The 19,230-nt window shown below is 38.9% G+C and overlaps 1 protein-coding gene across 1 annotated transcript; it reads right to left on the bottom strand.

Moving 5' to 3' along the window:
- Positions 1-577: 577 nt before the first annotated feature.
- LOC145774248 (inhibitor of growth protein 1-like) lies at positions 578-5,333 on the bottom strand. Its single transcript, XM_082585439.1, has 6 exons — positions 5,151-5,333; positions 4,653-4,801; positions 4,067-4,180; positions 3,542-3,604; positions 2,617-3,054; positions 578-1,884 (listed from the first exon to the last, which is right to left on the bottom strand). Exons 1-6 carry the CDS (start codon positions 5,302-5,304, stop codon positions 1,633-1,635), a joined length of 1,170 nt encoding a protein of 389 aa, XP_082441565.1. The 5' UTR covers positions 5,305-5,333; the 3' UTR covers positions 578-1,632.
- Positions 5,334-19,230: the final 13,897 nt, after the last annotated feature.

Raw genomic sequence — 19,230 nt, 5'->3', positions numbered from 1 at the left:
ACTAACCCTAACTCAGTGCATTTATACCTCAGTCCGGTACAGGTTTATAATTATTTATATTAGGTTAGCCTACTGGTTGATGCAGCCCCCCCCATGTTTTGAGACCACGAGCCGCCACTGGTTACAAGCTCGACTCAAGATCAAGCGGAGCTTGTTCGACTCTCGTGGTATGCGCGTGAGCAACTCTTTTTAGGACTGCTCTCCATTCAGCGGCAACTAGTGAATGGAATAATCTTCAACAATCGGAAAACTACACTCTGTCAATCTTGGTAGGCCACCGATCAGTCAGCCCGAAGATAAAGATTCAAAACCAACCAACTTTGATACAGCAGCTTCCAATGCTCTGACAAATAGAACATCCAGCGAAGTTTGTTTTAGCTGCAACCTAGTTGTTATGGTAAAGTCCAAATGGTTTTGTTGTGATCTGCAAGCTACCTCTACTGCGTCAAGCCGTAAAAAAGAGAATACCGTTTCAGCGTCCTACAGCCCACCCACATAACTGTGCATTTCCATAATAAAATTATCTGCAAGTCTGCTATTGGGAAAATAAAACACCCGGTAAATTGTTTGTTAAAAATTGTTCTTTTGTCTCACTCCTACCAAACGAGAACAAAGCAGCCCAGACAGCAAGATCTGTTATTTTTACATCGGTAAACGCTGAATCAATGTAAAAATAACGAGTTTTGATGTCTGGGAGAGTAGAACATCATCAGAGATATTTTTACTGCAACTTTTTGGGAAGAGACCGCGGCAGCAAACCGAGAACTGAAGACGTCTCTTCTAGCAGTTCAAACAAGGCATGGGAAGACAATGAATATCCGCTGTTGCTACGAGACTCTCAGTTTTCACAAAATAAAGGCCTACCTCGCGGACCGCCTGACAACGCCAAGCAGGAAAGTTGGACCAAGAGGCGATGCCAACCGTTAGAATAGTTAATTGCAGAGACAGTACATATTCATTATTCATGGAACCTCGTACAGCCAAAGTAGAATGCAAACTCCAGACCTTCCGTTCTGTTGATAAGCTAGATAATTTTTGTCGAGTAGACGTGTGCCGTCATGGAGTTCCCCGCTAGATGGGGTGATTGTTATTTTAACTAAAATCCGTAGAAAGTAAACATGTGGAACAAAAAAGCAATTAAAAATGTGCACCTGCATATTTTTTTTCAGGAACTGGTTCTTCGGATTATTTGAACTCCGACTTAGTTTCAAGCATTGGTGGCATTACTAAAGCATTGCGGTAGATACGGCGCCTCAGTATATGTTGGGGAATAGCAATCGTATGAGTGAACGAATTCGGATTAAAGTGGAACCGAGGGTTAGGTACAAAATTCTAAATTAGCCTTTGAACTGAAGGCTTGGAGGAGTAAAAAATTAACTTATCTTTAAAATTGATTTTGAGATTGAAAAATAGCTTATTATTAGCAAACGCTTAAAATGGCCACCAATTAATTAATCCATATTGGAAACGTACTTAGTAGCAGCAATATAAAAGACTTAGCCATCACTAATGTCAGCGGCAAGCAAAACAACGAGTGTTGTCGTATCCGTATATGAATCTCAAGGAATCCGTTCTGTTGGGGTTGATACAACGGAAAGCAACGTTATCTTGATGCAACGTAGGCTTCATTCATCATCTGTGGTCTCTCTTGCTGTCTTTCTTCTTGTCTCTCGTGCAATCCGGACAGTACCACTTGCCCTTCGGTTTGTGCGTGAGACCCACACAAGAAAAGTGGAACCACTCCAGCGGACACTTCTTATTGTCACATCCGATCATCTGGCCGAACGAAACCTGGTCACAAATGCAATACGTCGGCTCGTCAGGGTCGATGGGAATGTCCACTTGAGGGGATGGTGAGCGCGTTGATGCCCGGTCGTCGCGATGCTGAAAGATTAAGATTTGATCAGTGAGATACAGGGCTGTGGAGTCGGAAGGATTTTGGTGTGTTCGGAGTCGTTAAGAAAAAGGCAGACTCCTTACCTTAATTACCCTATTTAAAAACAAAATGATACAAAGAGAAAGATTTGATCAGTCATATAACATGTTTAAGTTTTTAAAATCACAAACTGATAAAAAAGAGATGAAATTACGGCTCAAAAGGGGAAAAATTGAAAAGTTTTCTACTCAAAGTTTTCTATATTGTTATATAGATAACATATATTATACAGATACAATACATAGATAGCACATGTTATATAAAGTTTTCTACTTGAAAACTACTCATTTAGAAAGGTAGCGCGTTTGTTTGTACCTTTTTCAATAATGAAACAAACATTCGAAGGCCGCGACCACATTGTTTTCATAAGCAAGACACTAAACAAGTCTACCGGTCGCTTTCCTCTGATTCATATTTCAGCGAATATTAAGCCATATTTTAATCGCTGTCTTTCACCTTTGCAATACAACTAAAAGATTGTAAGCTATTGCAAAAATTAAAAAAAGCAGCTTGTGGTGATAATTCATGTCTAGTTGGACAGCAACTGGGATTGCGAAGAAGGCCTGGTTGCAAAATACTTAAATCCATTTTAGACCAAAGAAACAAAAAGATCAGCTGGCAAGGATGTTCTCAAAATCTGCGATATGTGGGAAAGATATGTGAATAGACAACATATGTACCTTCAGCAACTTCTTTTTTTTCTTCTTAGTTTTGTTTGTATTTTTGTTCGAAGTATTGTTTGTCGTTGTTGTAACCACACTTGTTTTGCTCGAAGTCACGGGAGCTTTCGATGTAGATGGCTTGGACTGGAGAGGAGTCTTTTGTGATGACGAGGGAGTAGCGGCAGATGAAGAGGAAGTGTTCCCGTTAGATGAGTTAGATGCCGGACTCTGCTTCTTCTTGTCGCATTTTTCACTCTTCTTAACCGACCCGGTGAACTCCTCCTTGATCTTTGGAGGATTCTCCTGAGGTTTATTGGGATTCGTGATGGCCAGGTTCAAGATCTGCTTCTCTCCTCCGGAGTGTCCGTTCCCACCGCTGCTCCTCAGATTGTTGCTATTATTGGTTGGGGTAATGTGGGCAGTGGTCGATGAGTTTTCCGTTAAAAGTGCCTTTTCCTAAACAAGAAATAAAATAACGCCAACAGGTACAATCTAGAGAATGCAGCAATTGCCAGACTTAATTAAACACGAACAAGACAAGGTGATGGATTTGCGTAAACTATTGGAAGATACTTACTTCAACAACAAATCACCCACTTTCTATGACTTGAGTTAATCAGCTTATGACTTACTCCAGGGCTAAACTTCGTATATTTTTTTTCTTCAGATAAATGCAGATTTGCTTTTTTCACTTCGCTTAAAATCGAAAAGCGGGTCTGAATTTCAAAAGAATTCAGAAGCAAAAATATGCGAATCACAATCCCGTAGTAACTGATATAATACATGAAAAAAATCAAATATTTATGTATTACTATATAAAAAATACACACAGAATCCCAAGTTTATCACATATTATATGCAGCAGCATTCACAGTCAAAAGAAATACTTCATCTCATAACAAGTATATTGATTTATAGAAAAAAGCCAAAATCACTGCATTACCTTTTCATGACATATATGCCGATGGCGTCTTGACCTTTTGGAAGGCTTATTGTAATAAGATTTCTAAAATGGAAAAATTAAAAACAAGTGAATCACTAAAAAAACATTTTTTTAATTTTGCAGCTGAAGTAGAATAGTTCCTTCACCATTAATAAACTTGTGTAGTGGACATGTAGAATTCCTGAAGTATGTTATATAAGTAACCCTTGCAGTATAATATGGAATGACAACTTGATTAGCAATAGTTTATTGTTAATCACATTTAAACTTGAACAGTTGAAGTGAACACGTGACCTTGGAAGGGAACTACACTAAAAGTGATTTGTTTAAATCATCATATTGAAAGCTAAGTACAGTTAAAGCTGTAAATACCACTAGGCAGACTAATTAGAAATTTTTTAAACGTAAAGCCTTGCCTAAAGGAAGGTTTAAATGACATGTAGCAATTGATGTTTTATTTGATGATGTTTGAAAAGTTAATCAAACTCTAATAAATTGGAACCATAAAGTTAATCCCATACTCACATGTTGCTCACGTTTCCCATTAAAATCATTCTTCTGATCTGGTTTGTACACTGACGTGAACCGGTAGCTGGCATGTTCCACAACTTTTTTCTTGCTCTCAATAGCTTCGGACATCTATTAAAATAACAAAATAGTACAACAAAATACTGGTACCAGTACAACAACTTTACATTTGACTGTAATCAGAATTGAAAAATTATGCAACATTTAGGAAACAATTTCATTTATGACATCAGAGATCTGAAATACTCTGAAATAAAATGTAGTAATTTTATCTTTTGAAATTAATTTAAATTTCAAATAAAAAAATTAAACTGACAATTAATGCTTGACATATGTCGAGCCACTTTCTGTTATGAATCCCACAAGTTGTAACTTTACAAATAAAAACTTAACAACAATTATATATATACAGCTTTATGTACTGTATAGTGTATATATATATGATTCATTATTACCTTCAAGAAAATTTCTCTTATATGCATAATGTGTATTTTGTAAAAATTAAAAAAATGATGCACATTTTGGGAAACATTGTTATTAAAAGTAATTTTTAAGTTGCAACATCATATTTCTCATATCATACTTGCTGAACGATAGATATTTTTTCATCTCCTAATTCCTGGCAACGTCCAAAAAGACGTTGAATTCTTATTAAAGTTGCTCTTTTTTTCAAATTGATATCAGTTTCCTTTGTAAAGCTTCTGTAAAGATCTTCTATCTCAGTTAAAATCTCTGAAATGAAGTCAAGATATCAATAAAAATTATAAATGACTTACACTTCACTAATAAAAAAATCATTTTTTGTATTTAACAACTGCAAGACTTATACAAGCATGTGCCATTCTTCCAAGCTATACTACCCTAGATGCATGATTTAGTCAGTTTAATCATAAACATGTCAAACTGAAAGGTAAGAACATCAAAAATTTAACTAAAACAAATTTTGAACTCAAACGATTAACTTTTTTTCAAAAGTAGCAACATTGCAACAATAACATAGCATCTAGTTAGTTACTCTGCCATGTCACTCTCAGTCATCTGGTAGTAATAACAACACGACAATAAAATCAACGAAAGCTACCTCTACAATTGCAGTCAATTTCTCTCAGTCTTGTGACATTGCGTTGCAAATCAAATGGAAGATTTTCAATGTAGTCAACATATTTGTCAACAAAACTTGTCGCAAGTTCCATCACTTCTTCACTAGCTTGGCTGAAGCAGAATTCATCCATCATTCTTACAACTGCCTATCAATGTCATTACAAAAGGCCTTATTGATGGAAAACAACCATTAAAGTTGAAGCATTACAAATGTAGAGGCCTAATCTTTTATCTTGATATAATTGTGGCCAGAACACCACCTTCACCCATGATTTTGTAGGGTTGGTAAGTTGGTAACTTTGTTTGAAAACTTAGCACGTCTCTTGTTCAGGATATTATTGAAAACTTGTGCCTAAACATACTGATGGACATTAAGTAGTAAGTACCGTAACTATTGCTGTACAATACAACAAACAACACAATACATACAGTAAAAGCATGAACACACAAACTTTGATGATGAAAAAAGTACAAAAAAACAGTGATAAACAACCAAATTGTTTGATCAGAGATACAAGTAAACTTTTCTAAATGAATTTTTGATACTGATACACACACTCTGTGCTCGTTTATTCTCGAGCACACCAAGTTTTGAAAATATTTGCATTTTATTATTGGCTGTGGCTATATTTACACTATATAGTGTAATAATAGCCTCAATAGAGTTGCCAGATAAGGAATTCTGCCCTAATTTGAGAACATTTTAAAGCTGTTGAAAAGAAAAACTTGTATTTTGGAAATTTTTTTTAGTCCTGGGCAAAGATCAAAACCCTAATCTTATTCCTAAGACCAGGCCTCGAAATTCACAGCAGACACCGCAGACATATCTGGCGATCCGCCGTCACAGCATGTGATGTCTGCGGAAAGTACCCTCTAGATCGGTCATATTTGTCCGCCGAAAAATAACACAGGAACTAGCAATACAAATCGTTATTGCATAGCAGGAACAATTGTTGCGATTGCAAGAATATAGTTTCCGCGCATCTAGAAAATGTGAATACTGTATCCCTTAAGATTTCATTCAAGCAGAAAAACTTTCGATCTTTACGTTGCTTTAACGATTGATGACATTGAATCAGCGTAACAAAGGTGAATTCTTCGCTAAGAATCGATGGGAGTACCGGTACTTCTACACTAATCACGCGCAACTTAGGTCAAGTCTTACGTCACAATTTCTGGCTTTGATCTCCGAGTAATATTGATAAGGCAAGGTTGGTTACAAAATTAGATTAGATACGAGTAGGCTATTACAGCAAAATTTGTTAAGTTTTGGTATTACAGTAAGAACGAAAAGGCCCATGGAAAATTTACTTTCGCTCACATAACACGCAAAAATATACCTAAAGAAAAATACCCAGTGAAACTTTGCACAGCAGAAAATAGTAGCGGTAGTGTAGAAGTTTTCCGACTCGTGCCCAGAGCATTGTGACGCAAAAATCCACACGACCTCGTTCGGTGGAAGTTAATCAGTTATGCGGCGTATTGCAGCTACACGGCGCTTTGACTCTCCAAGCGCACCTCGTTGGTCTGATGAAAGCCTTCGGTGAAATTTAAAAAAGCCTTCCAAACCGTAGCCACAACTCTTAAATGGCGAAGAATTATCAAGATAAAGTGATTAAGCATGACAATCGATGCTAAAACTGGTGTGTCCGCCGTGATACTTAGTTTGTTCGCCGTGAAACTTAGTTTGTCCGCCGAGATAGCTGCTCAGACCGGACACGTTTGTCTGCCGTCAACAAAAACGAATTTCGAGGCCTGTAAGTCTAACCCTCACCTTAACCCTTTCTAACTTTAATACTAACTCTGGCAACACCTGATTGTAACCATGGCATTAAGTGTGGAAAAATAGCCACTTCCTTTACTATTTTACGTATTTTTATGTACGTATTTAATTATATAAGAATACGTTTCTAAATGCAACTGGTAATCACAATGCATTGTAAAATCCACTTTGTGCAAGCTTGAGTTTAAAAATTGTCACTATTATGTCAAATTGCATCATATTTGTGTCGCTATAAATCAAATTTTTAAGCAACAAAAATTCAATAAAAACTGGTGTACTGAAGAAAAAATAAGGACATTTTCAGAATCAGCATCAAGAACCCTTAAAAATCGCCTAATTGGGTCTGTGATTAAAATTTTCTCGACTAGTGTAATTATATATAATACTAATTTTTTGATTGTGCTCTTATTGCAACAACAACACCCAGCAATCACAGATACAAAATGACAAACAACAAAAAGCAAAGAATGAAGATGTTGCCATTGAGTCAAGAGTTAACCAACACTGTTGCTCTCCTATAACTGAATGCCTCAAATATTCTTATTGTCAATTGATTGATTGTGGGAATCTTCATCCTCTGAGAAAGCTTCTTTGAGAGCTTAATCCTGGCAGTTTCACATACTTTTAAAAGCTTTGAACCATTGACGCAAGTCTGGCCACAAAGTGAAGATTCCCATTGTTGAAGTGCTGTTGTCTGTGAGTTTTCCTATGCATAAGCTGCTGCTGAATAGAAAGCTGTCTTTGATGTCAGTTGCTCAAGCGCTCACCCCGAGCGTCAAACCAGTGCAATTTGGTCTTGAAGTCAGTTGCTCAATTAACTAAGCTATTGGGGCGGACAACTGATACAACTTACCAGCAAATTAATTGATGGCAAACTATTAAAAGTGAAATTTAAAAAACAATTTGTTGTTAGATCTTTTAGTTTAAAAGAAAGTAAACAACCCAGTTTTATGCTGTAACGAAACTAGTTTTGTTATTCTTCTATCATGTCACAAATACTGTCTTCAAGACTTATGCTAATTGTTTTGATGGCACATTTTAAATTGACTGGCTTAGTGCCTACTAGCCTAAAAACTGAAGTACACAACATCTAAGATTCACAGTTACAGTTAGCCATTGAAGCCTTCATATAGCCTACCTTACCTTATTCATGATCTTTAAATAAGACATAATTTAAGATGCCACGAGTTTTTACATAATGTTATTGGTGCACACACACACTTGGGTGAAAAACATTAACTCCTTATTCCATGTGTCCTACGCAGCCCTAGGCGTGTGTGGTGGAATCCATTTTTGGCTATTCTCTACCGCTGCTGACTTATCGCAGTTCATCAATAGCCCAAGGAATTTTTCAACGCAAAACCGAGTGAAATTTGACGATAAAAACAAACCTCAGTCATTAGTTTTGAAACCATTTATTTGACAGCTTTTAGAGCATGCGACGCTAAGAACAAAATTAAATTTTCTTTAGTTTAAGTTACGTAAGTTGACATGTTTTGAACCATTTTAGCCTGCGCTAGCCAACCATTTCCGCTCAACTGAGCTTAGTAAAGCCAGCCACCCATTGGTGGAACAAGTTTGCCAGCCCGTCCAAGCGTGACCACTAAAAAAACAACGCTACAAAGCTTTCAAATAATCACCAGGCTTTCCACAATTTCATTTCGGTCTGTGGCAGGCATGGAGGAACCACGTAGGCCTCGCAGGCGTGGGCCCACCTACTTTATTTTCTGGGTGGTCATGGCCCACCCACTTTTGAATACTAAATTTCTTTGAAAATGTAGCGAAAACGGCAAATCAGAGAGGGAGTTTCAAAAAAGGCCTTCACTCATTTGATACACACTAGTTTGATTATCTTTGATAGCTCAATGATGAAATCCAATCTTTAAACTTTTCTGTTGAGCCCACTATTTGTGGGCAGCAATTTAACAATTTTGTAATTTTTTTGGCCAAATAGGGTCCAAACATGGAAAATTTTGGCTTGTTGGCACGAAAAGCAATCATGAAAACACAATGTATAAACGATTTAAAGTATTAGGAACGCAATAATGTTATGGGGGAGTGTGGGAGGTTTCGCCCCCCAGAAGTATGATTGACTTTGACTGCTGCGCCTCTGGGCCAACCTACTTTTAAAATGGTTCCTCCTTGCCAGTGGCGCCGCCAGACCTTCAAACAATGGGGGGGCAAAATATTGACAGTGCAAGACAGTAGTGTAGCCAAAAATTTTGAAAGGGGGAGTGTTGACGACAGCCGGCGGGCGCAGCCCGATGGCGTGTTCGCCAAAGGCGACACTTAGCGGCGGGGGGTCTGGGGGGCCTCCCCCAGAAAATTTTGAAAAATTACTTTCAGTTTGGTGCATTCTGAGAGCATTTTCAACAAAATTGTGGGTATGAATATTTCTGTAAAATGGTGCTGTCCGGTGGCATAGCAAAAGGATAAGATCATATTTTCTTCGGCATTTTTCGGAAATAAAGCTAAGTCTCTATGTTTTCTTGTTGCAAATTCCAGATTGAGATATTTGAATGTTTGGTATTGGCAAAACTCGCTCTTTTAATACAGTTTCGTTTAAAATTAGGCAAACTTTGTTTTAGAGACATAGGTTGATTTCCTTTTTTTTGCGAGATTATTACAGTTTTATTATTTATCAATTTTTTCCTTGGTTGATTCAAAAAGCGATCTTATTCCGGTAAGTCACTAACTTTTATGCTCTGAAGTCAACCCAAAGTTTAGAAAATGTAACGTCATAGACGTCATACATCTTGATGAGTGTCAAACAAAAAGCTTTGAGACAATGAAGTTAGCCTACGTTTCTCGGCAGCCGATTTGTAGCAAGAATTGACAGCGATAGACACGTGTTTCGCCCATGAGGCTGGGCTCATCAGTATCGCACCGTATTCTGCCACAAATTTATTCGACCACCGCTTTGCCAGTCAGTTTAACTCTTATCTTTGTGGAAACAAAGAAAGAGCCAACAAAACCAGCAGGCGCCAGGGCAGAGGACATTGTGAAGAAAGGGGCGTTCTTCCCGGCTATCAGCACAAGGCTGAGCACTCACTAGTACAGCGAGCAGCTGCGATTCGCCAACCATAACGGTGTAGCTTCCACGCTAAGCCATTCAGACCATCCAATCAACAATATGTTTCTCGGCAGCCGATTTGTAGCAAGAATTGACAGCGATAGACACGTGTTTCGCCCATGAGGCTGGGCTCATCAGTATCGCACCGTATTCTGCCAGTTGATTGGATGGTCTGAATGGCTTAGCGTGGAAGCTACACCGTTATGGTTGGCGAATCGCAGCTGCTCGCTGTACTAGTGAGTGCTCAGCCTTGTGCTGATAGCCGGGAAGAACGCCCCTTTCTTCACAATGTCCTCTGCCCTGGCGCCTGCTGGTTTTGTTGGCTCTTTCTTTGTTTCCACAAAGATAAGAGTTAAACTGACTGGCAAAGCGGTGGTCGAATAAATTTGTGGCAGAATACGGTGCGATACTGATGAGCCCAGCCTCATGGGCGAAACACGTGTCTATCGCTGTCAATTCTTGCTACAAATCGGCTGCCGAGAAACATATTGTTGATTGGATGGTCTGAATGGCTTAGCGTGGAAGCTACACCGTTATGGTTGGCGAATCGCAGCTGCTCGCTGTACTAGTGAGTGCTCAGCCTTGTGCTGATAGCCGGGAAGAACGCCCCTTTCTTCACAAGTTAGCCTACTTTAGGCTATTTCTGGTATATTCAAGTTTTGCATAACGAATAGCTGTTTAGATGTTAATCTAGATCGAACAAGCGATCTCAGCAGTTGCAGATGGCTTGCATCCTTGCACAGTTTGACGAGAAATTACATCATAGGCTAAAGCTTTTCTTGTAAACAATGTATTAACATCTGTAAATTCAATTTGAAAGGTTGAAACCCCCCTCTCTTGGCTACGCCACTGGTGCAAGACATGCAAGACAGTGGTATATTATTTAATTTCTCTTGTTTTCTACCAGGGCTGGAAAAAATGTTTAGCTTCCCGGGAATCTGTTTTTTAGAGAAAAAATTTCCCGCGGCTTACAATCACGATAATGAGAACCCTATATTTTACTGATTTCGGGGGGATGACGTAAACCTTAAAAGTCATGTCGACATATTCTTGATGCCCTCCTTATCGAAAATTGTTCTTTGTAATACCGCTTTGAAGGAGGATTACGAGTTACGACTATGAACAAAAGAATAAATTTTAAACTTCATTTTGAATTGAAAAGACATGACGTAATGTCTTCCAACCTTAGTTATATATTTTTTCATTACGTAACGTCTTGTAGGAATAAATTGAAAATCAGTTTGATCACTCAAAATGAAAGCAATGGGACTACGAATCCTCACTAAACCAATCAATCAATGGTCTTGTTGTACCGAAGATGACACCTTATATTTTACTGATCTCCAGAGCTGACGTAAACCTTAAGGCATAGATCTGTTGACTCAAAGCAAACCCTTTGAAGGTTGGGGGGGGGAGGGGGCTGTCAATTCAACTTTTTTGTGTCAACAGTTGTATCTCTAAAACCACTGAGGCTGCGACTACGAGATTTCTTGACTTTTTCTAACTTTTATGTGCTTTTATCCACCTCTATTGAGCTGAAATTTTGAGCGAATAAAGGTTATAAATTGAAAGATATAAGGCATTTCTCAGCACATTCTCTGAAATATTTCATATTCTATTGTGAAACATTTTCCCACCAGCTGGATGAAAGTAATTAATTTGGCCCATGTCTCGTTAATCCTAACTGTTTCACAGCGTGAAGGGCATTGGCTGTATGGAAAATAATGTAAAAAAAAATTAATCACAACATTACAATGCACGTTCTTCATTACACTACTAAAAAATAATGTGTAAACTCACGCTACAAATTACACTCATAAGTGACCTCAACATTTCAACGTAGGCTATATGAGCAGTTCTAAAATTCACATAGTTTTAATTTTCGGATATGCTCAGCGTGAATAATTTTACAAAGTGAATCTCAAATTTTGAAACCTTGCCAAAATAACAGAGATATCACTCCTAAAGCATAAGAAGAATCGACAGCCCCCCCCCCCCCCCCAAACTGAGCAAGACTCCAGGAGCCCAACCTTCTAAGGGTTAAAAGTCATGTCGACTTATTCTTGATGCCCCCCTTATCGAAAATTGTTCTTTGTAGTACCGCTTTGAAGGTGGATTACGAGTTACGACTATGAACAAAAGAATAAATTTTAAACTTCAATTTGTATGGAAAATACATGACGTGATGTCTTCCAACCTTATCACATTTTTTTCATTACGTAATATTTACCACCACCAAACCACTTTTGACGATCGAATTTGTTAATTTATTATTCGGTAAAATGTTTAGATGATGTCACGTCATTACGCCGAATTGAGATATAATTTCATTTATGACGTCGTATGGATGAAAAACTTTTACAAGTTTTATATTCTGCTGAGATAAAAAAAGAAACATAATTAATGATAAATATTGGAGAAATTGAGTCTCCTTTTACAACTTAAGAATTGAACAACTCAAAACTGCTGAAACAAAACGTTTTGTTTAAGTGAAAGAATCACTGCAAGCAACCAATGCCAAAATGCGCGCGGAAGAAGTCATGGGAGTGTGAGGTATCAAAAATTTAACAGGTTGTTATTTTTCTACATCAATGTGACGTTAGTTAAAACTTTAAAAAGTCTATATCTTTGCTTCCGCAGAAAATCTTTTTATCTACTGTACAATTTAGTCATCAAGGTTTTCCATACTTTTTTTTAAAGAGAGAGCTTTTACCCCCCCCCCCTGCAACTTGAGTTGACTTACTTGAGGTTGGGATCCAAATATTTAAAAAAATTATACTAATATGTATTAATAAAAAAAAAAATTAAAAAGATGATGCCCAAAACATTGGGGGGGGCAGCTGCCCCGCCTGCCCCCCCCTGCCGGCGCCACTGCTCCTTGCCTGTCTGTGAGATCTACGGATATGGGTTATAGGCGAATTCTTCGTAAACAATTCTTCGAAAAGCAATTTTTCGTAAGCAATTCTTTGTAAAACAATTGTTCGTAAACAGTTGTTGGTGAAATGAAATCCGTAAAAGAATTTTTCGTAAAGCATTTCTTCGTATACATCAAATCTCCATTGCATGCACGAATAAATGCTTTGGGAAGAATTGTTTTACAAAGAATTAACTTCACGAAGAATTGTTTTACGAAAAATTGCTTACGAAGAATTGCTTTACGAAGAATTGTTTACGAAGAAAACGTCGGACACCACGGATATGGAATCCAGCTGCTAATTGAATGTAAATTCCTGAGAACGAAATGTTTTGTTCTAACTAACTGCTTAAAGGGGACCTGAAATAAAAAATTAAAATTTTTTTGGTGATTCTTTAATGTTTAAGTATTATATTTTTCGAAATTTTTTTTTGATATACCTTTTTGTTTGGGAGATATAATCAAATGAAAATCGGCCACCTGGTGGCGCTATGTGTCTTATGACGTCATCGGCGAACAGCCAAGTAAACAGCTTCAGGCATTTGCTTTAGAAATGTCGCATAGATCATTGTGTATTGAGTAATAGAAAATCAGCACAAACATGCGACCTGCAGAACATGTGGATCTCATAGACCCTGATATGAAGACATTACTCTGGTTGCAACAATTGGGAGATGTTGCCTGCATTGCTGCCTCATAAGCAAGAAGAAGAAGCACAAACAAGATGTCTGAAACTCGACAAGGATTTTTCTTTGAACTAAAAAGACGGCGACTTGACAGCGAAGAACGTCATTCTGATTCGTGCTCTGACAACATCAGTTCGGACAGCAGTCGGATGGAAAATTTGCATTGAAAAAAATGCAGGAAAATAATTTGCTTGAACCAAGTGGTTTATATCAACTAAAAGTAGCCTGTGTATTCAGAGTTGCCTACCCTGCCGATGTTTTACTGTCCTACTGACCTCATCATCATCATCAATCTTTTTATTCTTCGTCATTAACGCGTCCGGGACGAAAAAGATACCAACTACAAAAATCGATTTAGACCTACCAGCACGTTAATGAACGGGAAAAGGTGCCCGATCGTAGCCTACTCACAGACCTGTACCTAGGTCGATCGAGTTTTGTGGGTAGGCTACTGCATTGACAGTGGCTTTCACATATCTTGAACAATCCAAGACAGAAGGAACAGCTTCAGGGATGAGCACTGAGCAGGTGTCTGGACTTGGTGCCTTGTAGCTCTGTCTGTAGATCACGTTGGTAATCGCTGGCCAGAAAATGATTGCTGCACACACGGCAGTGCTTGTTTACAGGTGGGTCTTTGAGTTTCATCGCTGAGATCCATTTCTTCAGCTTGTCGTCATTATTCAGAGGTAAACGATGAAAGGATACCTCTTTGACGATTCCCCAGTTAGTACAACCGGGAGCCATACAAGAAGCCACCATTTTAAGGGCGTAAAAGCTCCCTTAGCACAAAATTGTTCGCTGTTTCGGTAGCCTACGCGATTTGTTCCTTGTGTTTGCACGCAAAATAGTAGACCTTGGATATGGCGTTGCCAGCCAATGACGTCATCAAAAATTTTGACCAATCAGAATCATTCAAATCAAAAAAGGTTTTTTTAGGTTTTTTAATTAATGGTAACACAAAAAATAAAAAAATTGTTGAAAAACGTTTTATTTTAGAAAGATCTACAAATACAAAAGCCATGTATTTTCGTTGCAGTGCACCTTTAATACTAACGTAGCCTACCGGTAGCCAGGGGCGCAGAAAGTATGGGGTGCTCAAGAGGCTGCAGCCCCCCTAGAGCTAATTCAGCCCCTCCTGGAATTTTCGATAATTGCTTCAGCCCCCCCTAGAAAATTCTGACAATTTAAGGTACGGTACATATAACGTTGTAAAGGAGGTGAGGCTTATTGCCGATGCCTACTTCGTTCAAAGAGTTGCTGTGTTCAAAGAGTTGTAAGTCGTGAATGGTCAAAACGCAAATCTTTATTCATGTCGCTTTTTGGTTCCGATGAAGTTGCCTGCAATGTGCTGGGTTTGTGTCCTACTCGTTGGTGCGTTCGTGCTTCTGCCCTCGCTCGTGTTGTTAAGTGCTTCCATACCCTGTTGCAATGTCTGACCGACATGACAGAAGATAGTGCAATGAGAGGAGACGCACGTACAAAGGTATTCAGCTTGGTAAAACAAGCACGCACGATGCGACTTTACTTTGCAATTATCTGCAGCGGTGAAGCTTTTCAGCCTGCAGAAGCCGTCGCAAGAGCTCCAAAACAAGAAGATCTCTGCTTTTACAATTTTAGAATCCATCACCATTCTCCACAAACGGATCAAAAATCTTAGAAAAAATGAATCCGTTTCCAAGCTTGTGGAAGCAGTGAACGTCTTTACGTCTGCTAATAACCTAAAGACGCCGAAGGATCCCCGAGTGAGCAAAACTCCAGTAAGATTTCGAAACATAGAGGAATTGGATGCTTTGTCGTCGACGGGAGAAGGAGTGTGGAAACGGCAATAGGCTACACCGAAGCCCTTAATTTGGTTCAAGCTGAGCTTGATCGAAGATTGGACCAAGCGGATCTGCTTGCAGCAGCCAACAGAGAGAAGGCCCTTCTGAGCAGTGCAAACGGTGAGGAAAAATCTGATACTGAGATCATCTTACCCAATGCCATCAGAAAGATCGCCTAAAAACGGAACTTACCTTGCTCAGCGATGTTGTAAGAGGAAAAACCGCAAACTCCGCTCAAAAGGTTGCTGACATATCGCAACTAAATCCCCAAACATTAGATTTTTTCAAAGAAACGAGAATATTCGTGGAGCTCTGCCTTTGCCTCCCGGTTTCAACTTCATAATCAGAACGTTCTTTTTCTGCTCTAAGACGCCTAAAAACATGCTTGAGAAGCTCAATGACACAAAAAAGACTTCCTCATCTTGCGTTGATGCATGTCCACCAAAACACTGTTGATGTCAAAGAACTCATGACACAGTTCATAGAGAAAACACCTGAGCGAAAAACAATCTTCGGAAGCGTGTTTGGTTTTGGTTTTTGAATCTTTATCCTCGGACTGACAAAGCCTTGATAGGTTATTCCTGGTACTTGTTCGCATACTTGTAGAGGCTCTTGACGCGCAGGGCCGGTTACCGAGATTGGCAGAGTGAAGTTTTCCGATTGTTGAAGTGTTGTTGCCGAGAAATTATTCCATTCACTATAGGTGCCGCTGAATGGAGAGCAGTCCTGAAATGCGTTGCTCAAGCGCACACCCCGAGAGTCGAACCAGCGCCGCGTGATCTTGAGCCCGACGCGTAACCACTGAGCTAACGGGGCGGAACTCACTTCCGTGTGAGAACTCACTTCCACAAACTGTCGTTTTCATATCACTTTCTAATTTGTTCGTTTTCATTTTGATTTTCTGAACAGCTGCTTTGCTGTTACCGTTCTTCATTTGTTACAATTTACAAAGTGTGTGATTTGGCATCGTTTTTTTGCACAGGAGGAGACCGAATGCCTACCACCAGTTTTTAATGTTCTCGCAAATGAGAGGGTCTGGGGGGCGAAGCCCCCAGAAGCTAACAACACTACGGCAGCTTCAGCTTCCCTAGAGAAAAATAGTTCCTGCGCCACTGCCGGTAGCTTAATGCAAAGTAGGCTACTCTCGGTAAGCAGATCAGCTACCAACGTCTAAAACTTTTGCCACCTTTTTCTTTTTTTCCGGTACTCGTGTTTGTAATCTGCGAGTTGCTTCAGCTACGGTACTACTGATATTGTGAAACATTTCTGATATTCTTCTTCTTCAACAGATTAATCATAATTTGATCAGCTGTAGCCTCCCATATGAACTCCCTCCATTTCGCTCTGTTTTTTGTGTTTGCTAGGAGGCTACTTCTGGCATAATTTTTATTCCGGTAATTTGCTTGATATTGTCAAAATTTCTTAGATAAAGTCAATGAAATAAACGATTTGCTACGGGCAGTTTGGCGTAATGGTTTGGGTTAGGGTAGGGACGGGACACGTAACTCCGTTGTTCCGCCAACATTAGAAATGTCAATTGCCAATTTGATATTTTGTACGCTTTGCTGCTGGCTTGCTTTTAACTAAAAACTTTAAATTATTTTAAAACCAACTTCACTCTTTTCATATAACCCATAAAAAGTACAATATTTTGTAAATTGGAAAAAATCTTAACCCTTCTAGTATTGCGGATAAGCCAAAAGCGGATGTAGTTTCACATCTACAATCCCTAATTAGGGATACAGTCATTTTGATGACTGGGGTTCGATTTTCACCGCCTGTATTATTATTTTTCAATTACCAAACAAAGTTCATGGCAAGAGTTAATTCTCTGACTGCTGAAAAGGTCAAAATTAATGCTGCAGTTGGCCAGTTTACAGGGAAAGTGTCGCGGTACATACCGATTAAAACCTACAGCGACCTGCAGATTGCAAGTGCTCTATTTTAAAACTTGTTATTGCATTGCATTTCGACAAAGAAAATAATTCTCTTTTTTACGATTTAAAATTTTTCTGAAGGGTTTGCGAGATTGCCAAATTTTTAACTTAATAAATTTGTAAAAAGAAAACTTGTAAAATGCTTTCCTCAGCTGTTCTACGCGAGTATGTTTTGAAACATACTCACTCTACCTAGTGATCGATTTCGAGTAATGGGTAGTACCAAATTTAAGTCATCATAAGTACAGTAGACAATCGGAAAGAGACATTGCCGTCGGCTGCAGCGTGGGTCAGGTGTATGTCGGAAGGCGTACACCGATGCATAGCGCTCAAGTCCGCTTTCCCGCAATGCAGGATAAAGATAAACAAACAAAACATGCGAAGAGAAGACTTGGCATCCACCATATAAAAAAGATCGAGTGGTGGAGGAAACTCTGTTAGCACGGCTACTTACAACGAATTGAAGAGGACTCCTGGCCAAAAAAGGTTCAACCGCTACCGTAATCCAAGAGTACAGAGAAGAGGTGGTGCGATAGCGACCTTCGAAAGAGGAACTTTGTGGAGGTCAACTTTTTAGGCTATACAGGATCGCTTGGAAATCCGTTTCGAAATTTGCTTACTTCCAACCCTCGCACTACGTAGAACAGAAAATCTCTGAGAACAACTAACCTGAGGTATTGCGACCGTGCCATATTTTAAACTGATTGTCCTGCTTTGGTATCATGCAAGTTGTAACGTACGCGTTTTGTCGCTTCTACCTTTTTTAGACCTCTGGTGTGTTTGTCATAATATTGTTGTTTTTTCGTTGTGATGGTCAGAAATAAAAATAAACTGAACCGAACTTAACTGTCATAATAGGGAGCTGTTCAAACAGCTTTGCTTCGACTTAAAATACTGCAATTTTGAAAAACTGTATTGTTTTACTACAAAACTGTCAAATACTTGAACTCAAGGAACTAGGATACAATCTCAAAAACAATTCAAGTATTTCGAAAACTGTAAACGTGTTGTTCTTGTCATGTTACGAGGGTTGACTGCAAGAACTTTTTCATGCAAGCCCGGACTGTGAAGTCGTTGCAAAAGGTCCACTCTGACTAGATAGAAAAAGATGAATACACTTTTTGTTGGCAATTTCTGTTTAAAATATTGTTTCTTGTTCTCCATATTGTGATCTAAAACTTTCAATAACAATTGAAATCAACTTTTAAAAAATGAGGACAAAGTTTAATAAAATCTGGCAACACTGATGTGACCATTTACAAAGCAAGGAGTTCCATTTATCTCGCACGACTCCAAAACCCAGTTTAAGTGAGTGAGAAAAGGTTCGAACAGCCCCAAGCAAATTTTCTGAGATTCTTTTTTCAAGCGTCGAATGTGCTTTAGCCTAACTTATGCTTTCAGTTATTTTTTTAGCTAACTCAACAAATATGGGAACAGAGAGAGACTGGTAATGCCTGGTAAATATGGGAACGTTCAAATATTACGTAACGCTTTTTTTCCGAATTTTTGACGCCCCCTCCCCCATGTAACGCCAACGTAATGCTTTTTTCAATTCCCCCTCCCCCATGTAACGCTTTTTCACTACAAATCCAGCACAAAAAACTACCATTCCGTACTCGAAAGCGTTACGTAACGTTTTGCTTAAACCCCCTCCCCCCCGATGTGACGCTAACGTAACGCTTTGCATAAACCCCCCCTCCCCTCGAAGGCGTTACGTAATATTTGAACGTTCCCTATATGTGGTGGTTAACCTTTCACTCATACATAATAATCCAGTGCAACATAAACCTTGTCACTTTCAAGATAACTGCAGTTTACACGACACTTCTAAAAGACACACCGGTCCA

The sequence above is a fragment of the Aplidium turbinatum genome, chromosome 7 (genome assembly GCF_918807975.1).
Source record: "Aplidium turbinatum chromosome 7, kaAplTurb1.1, whole genome shotgun sequence".
NCBI classification, from domain to species: domain Eukaryota; kingdom Metazoa; phylum Chordata; class Ascidiacea; order Aplousobranchia; family Polyclinidae; genus Aplidium; species Aplidium turbinatum.
The sequence above is the reverse complement of the archived record's forward strand: the minus strand, read 5'-3'. Positions and strand labels throughout refer to the sequence as shown.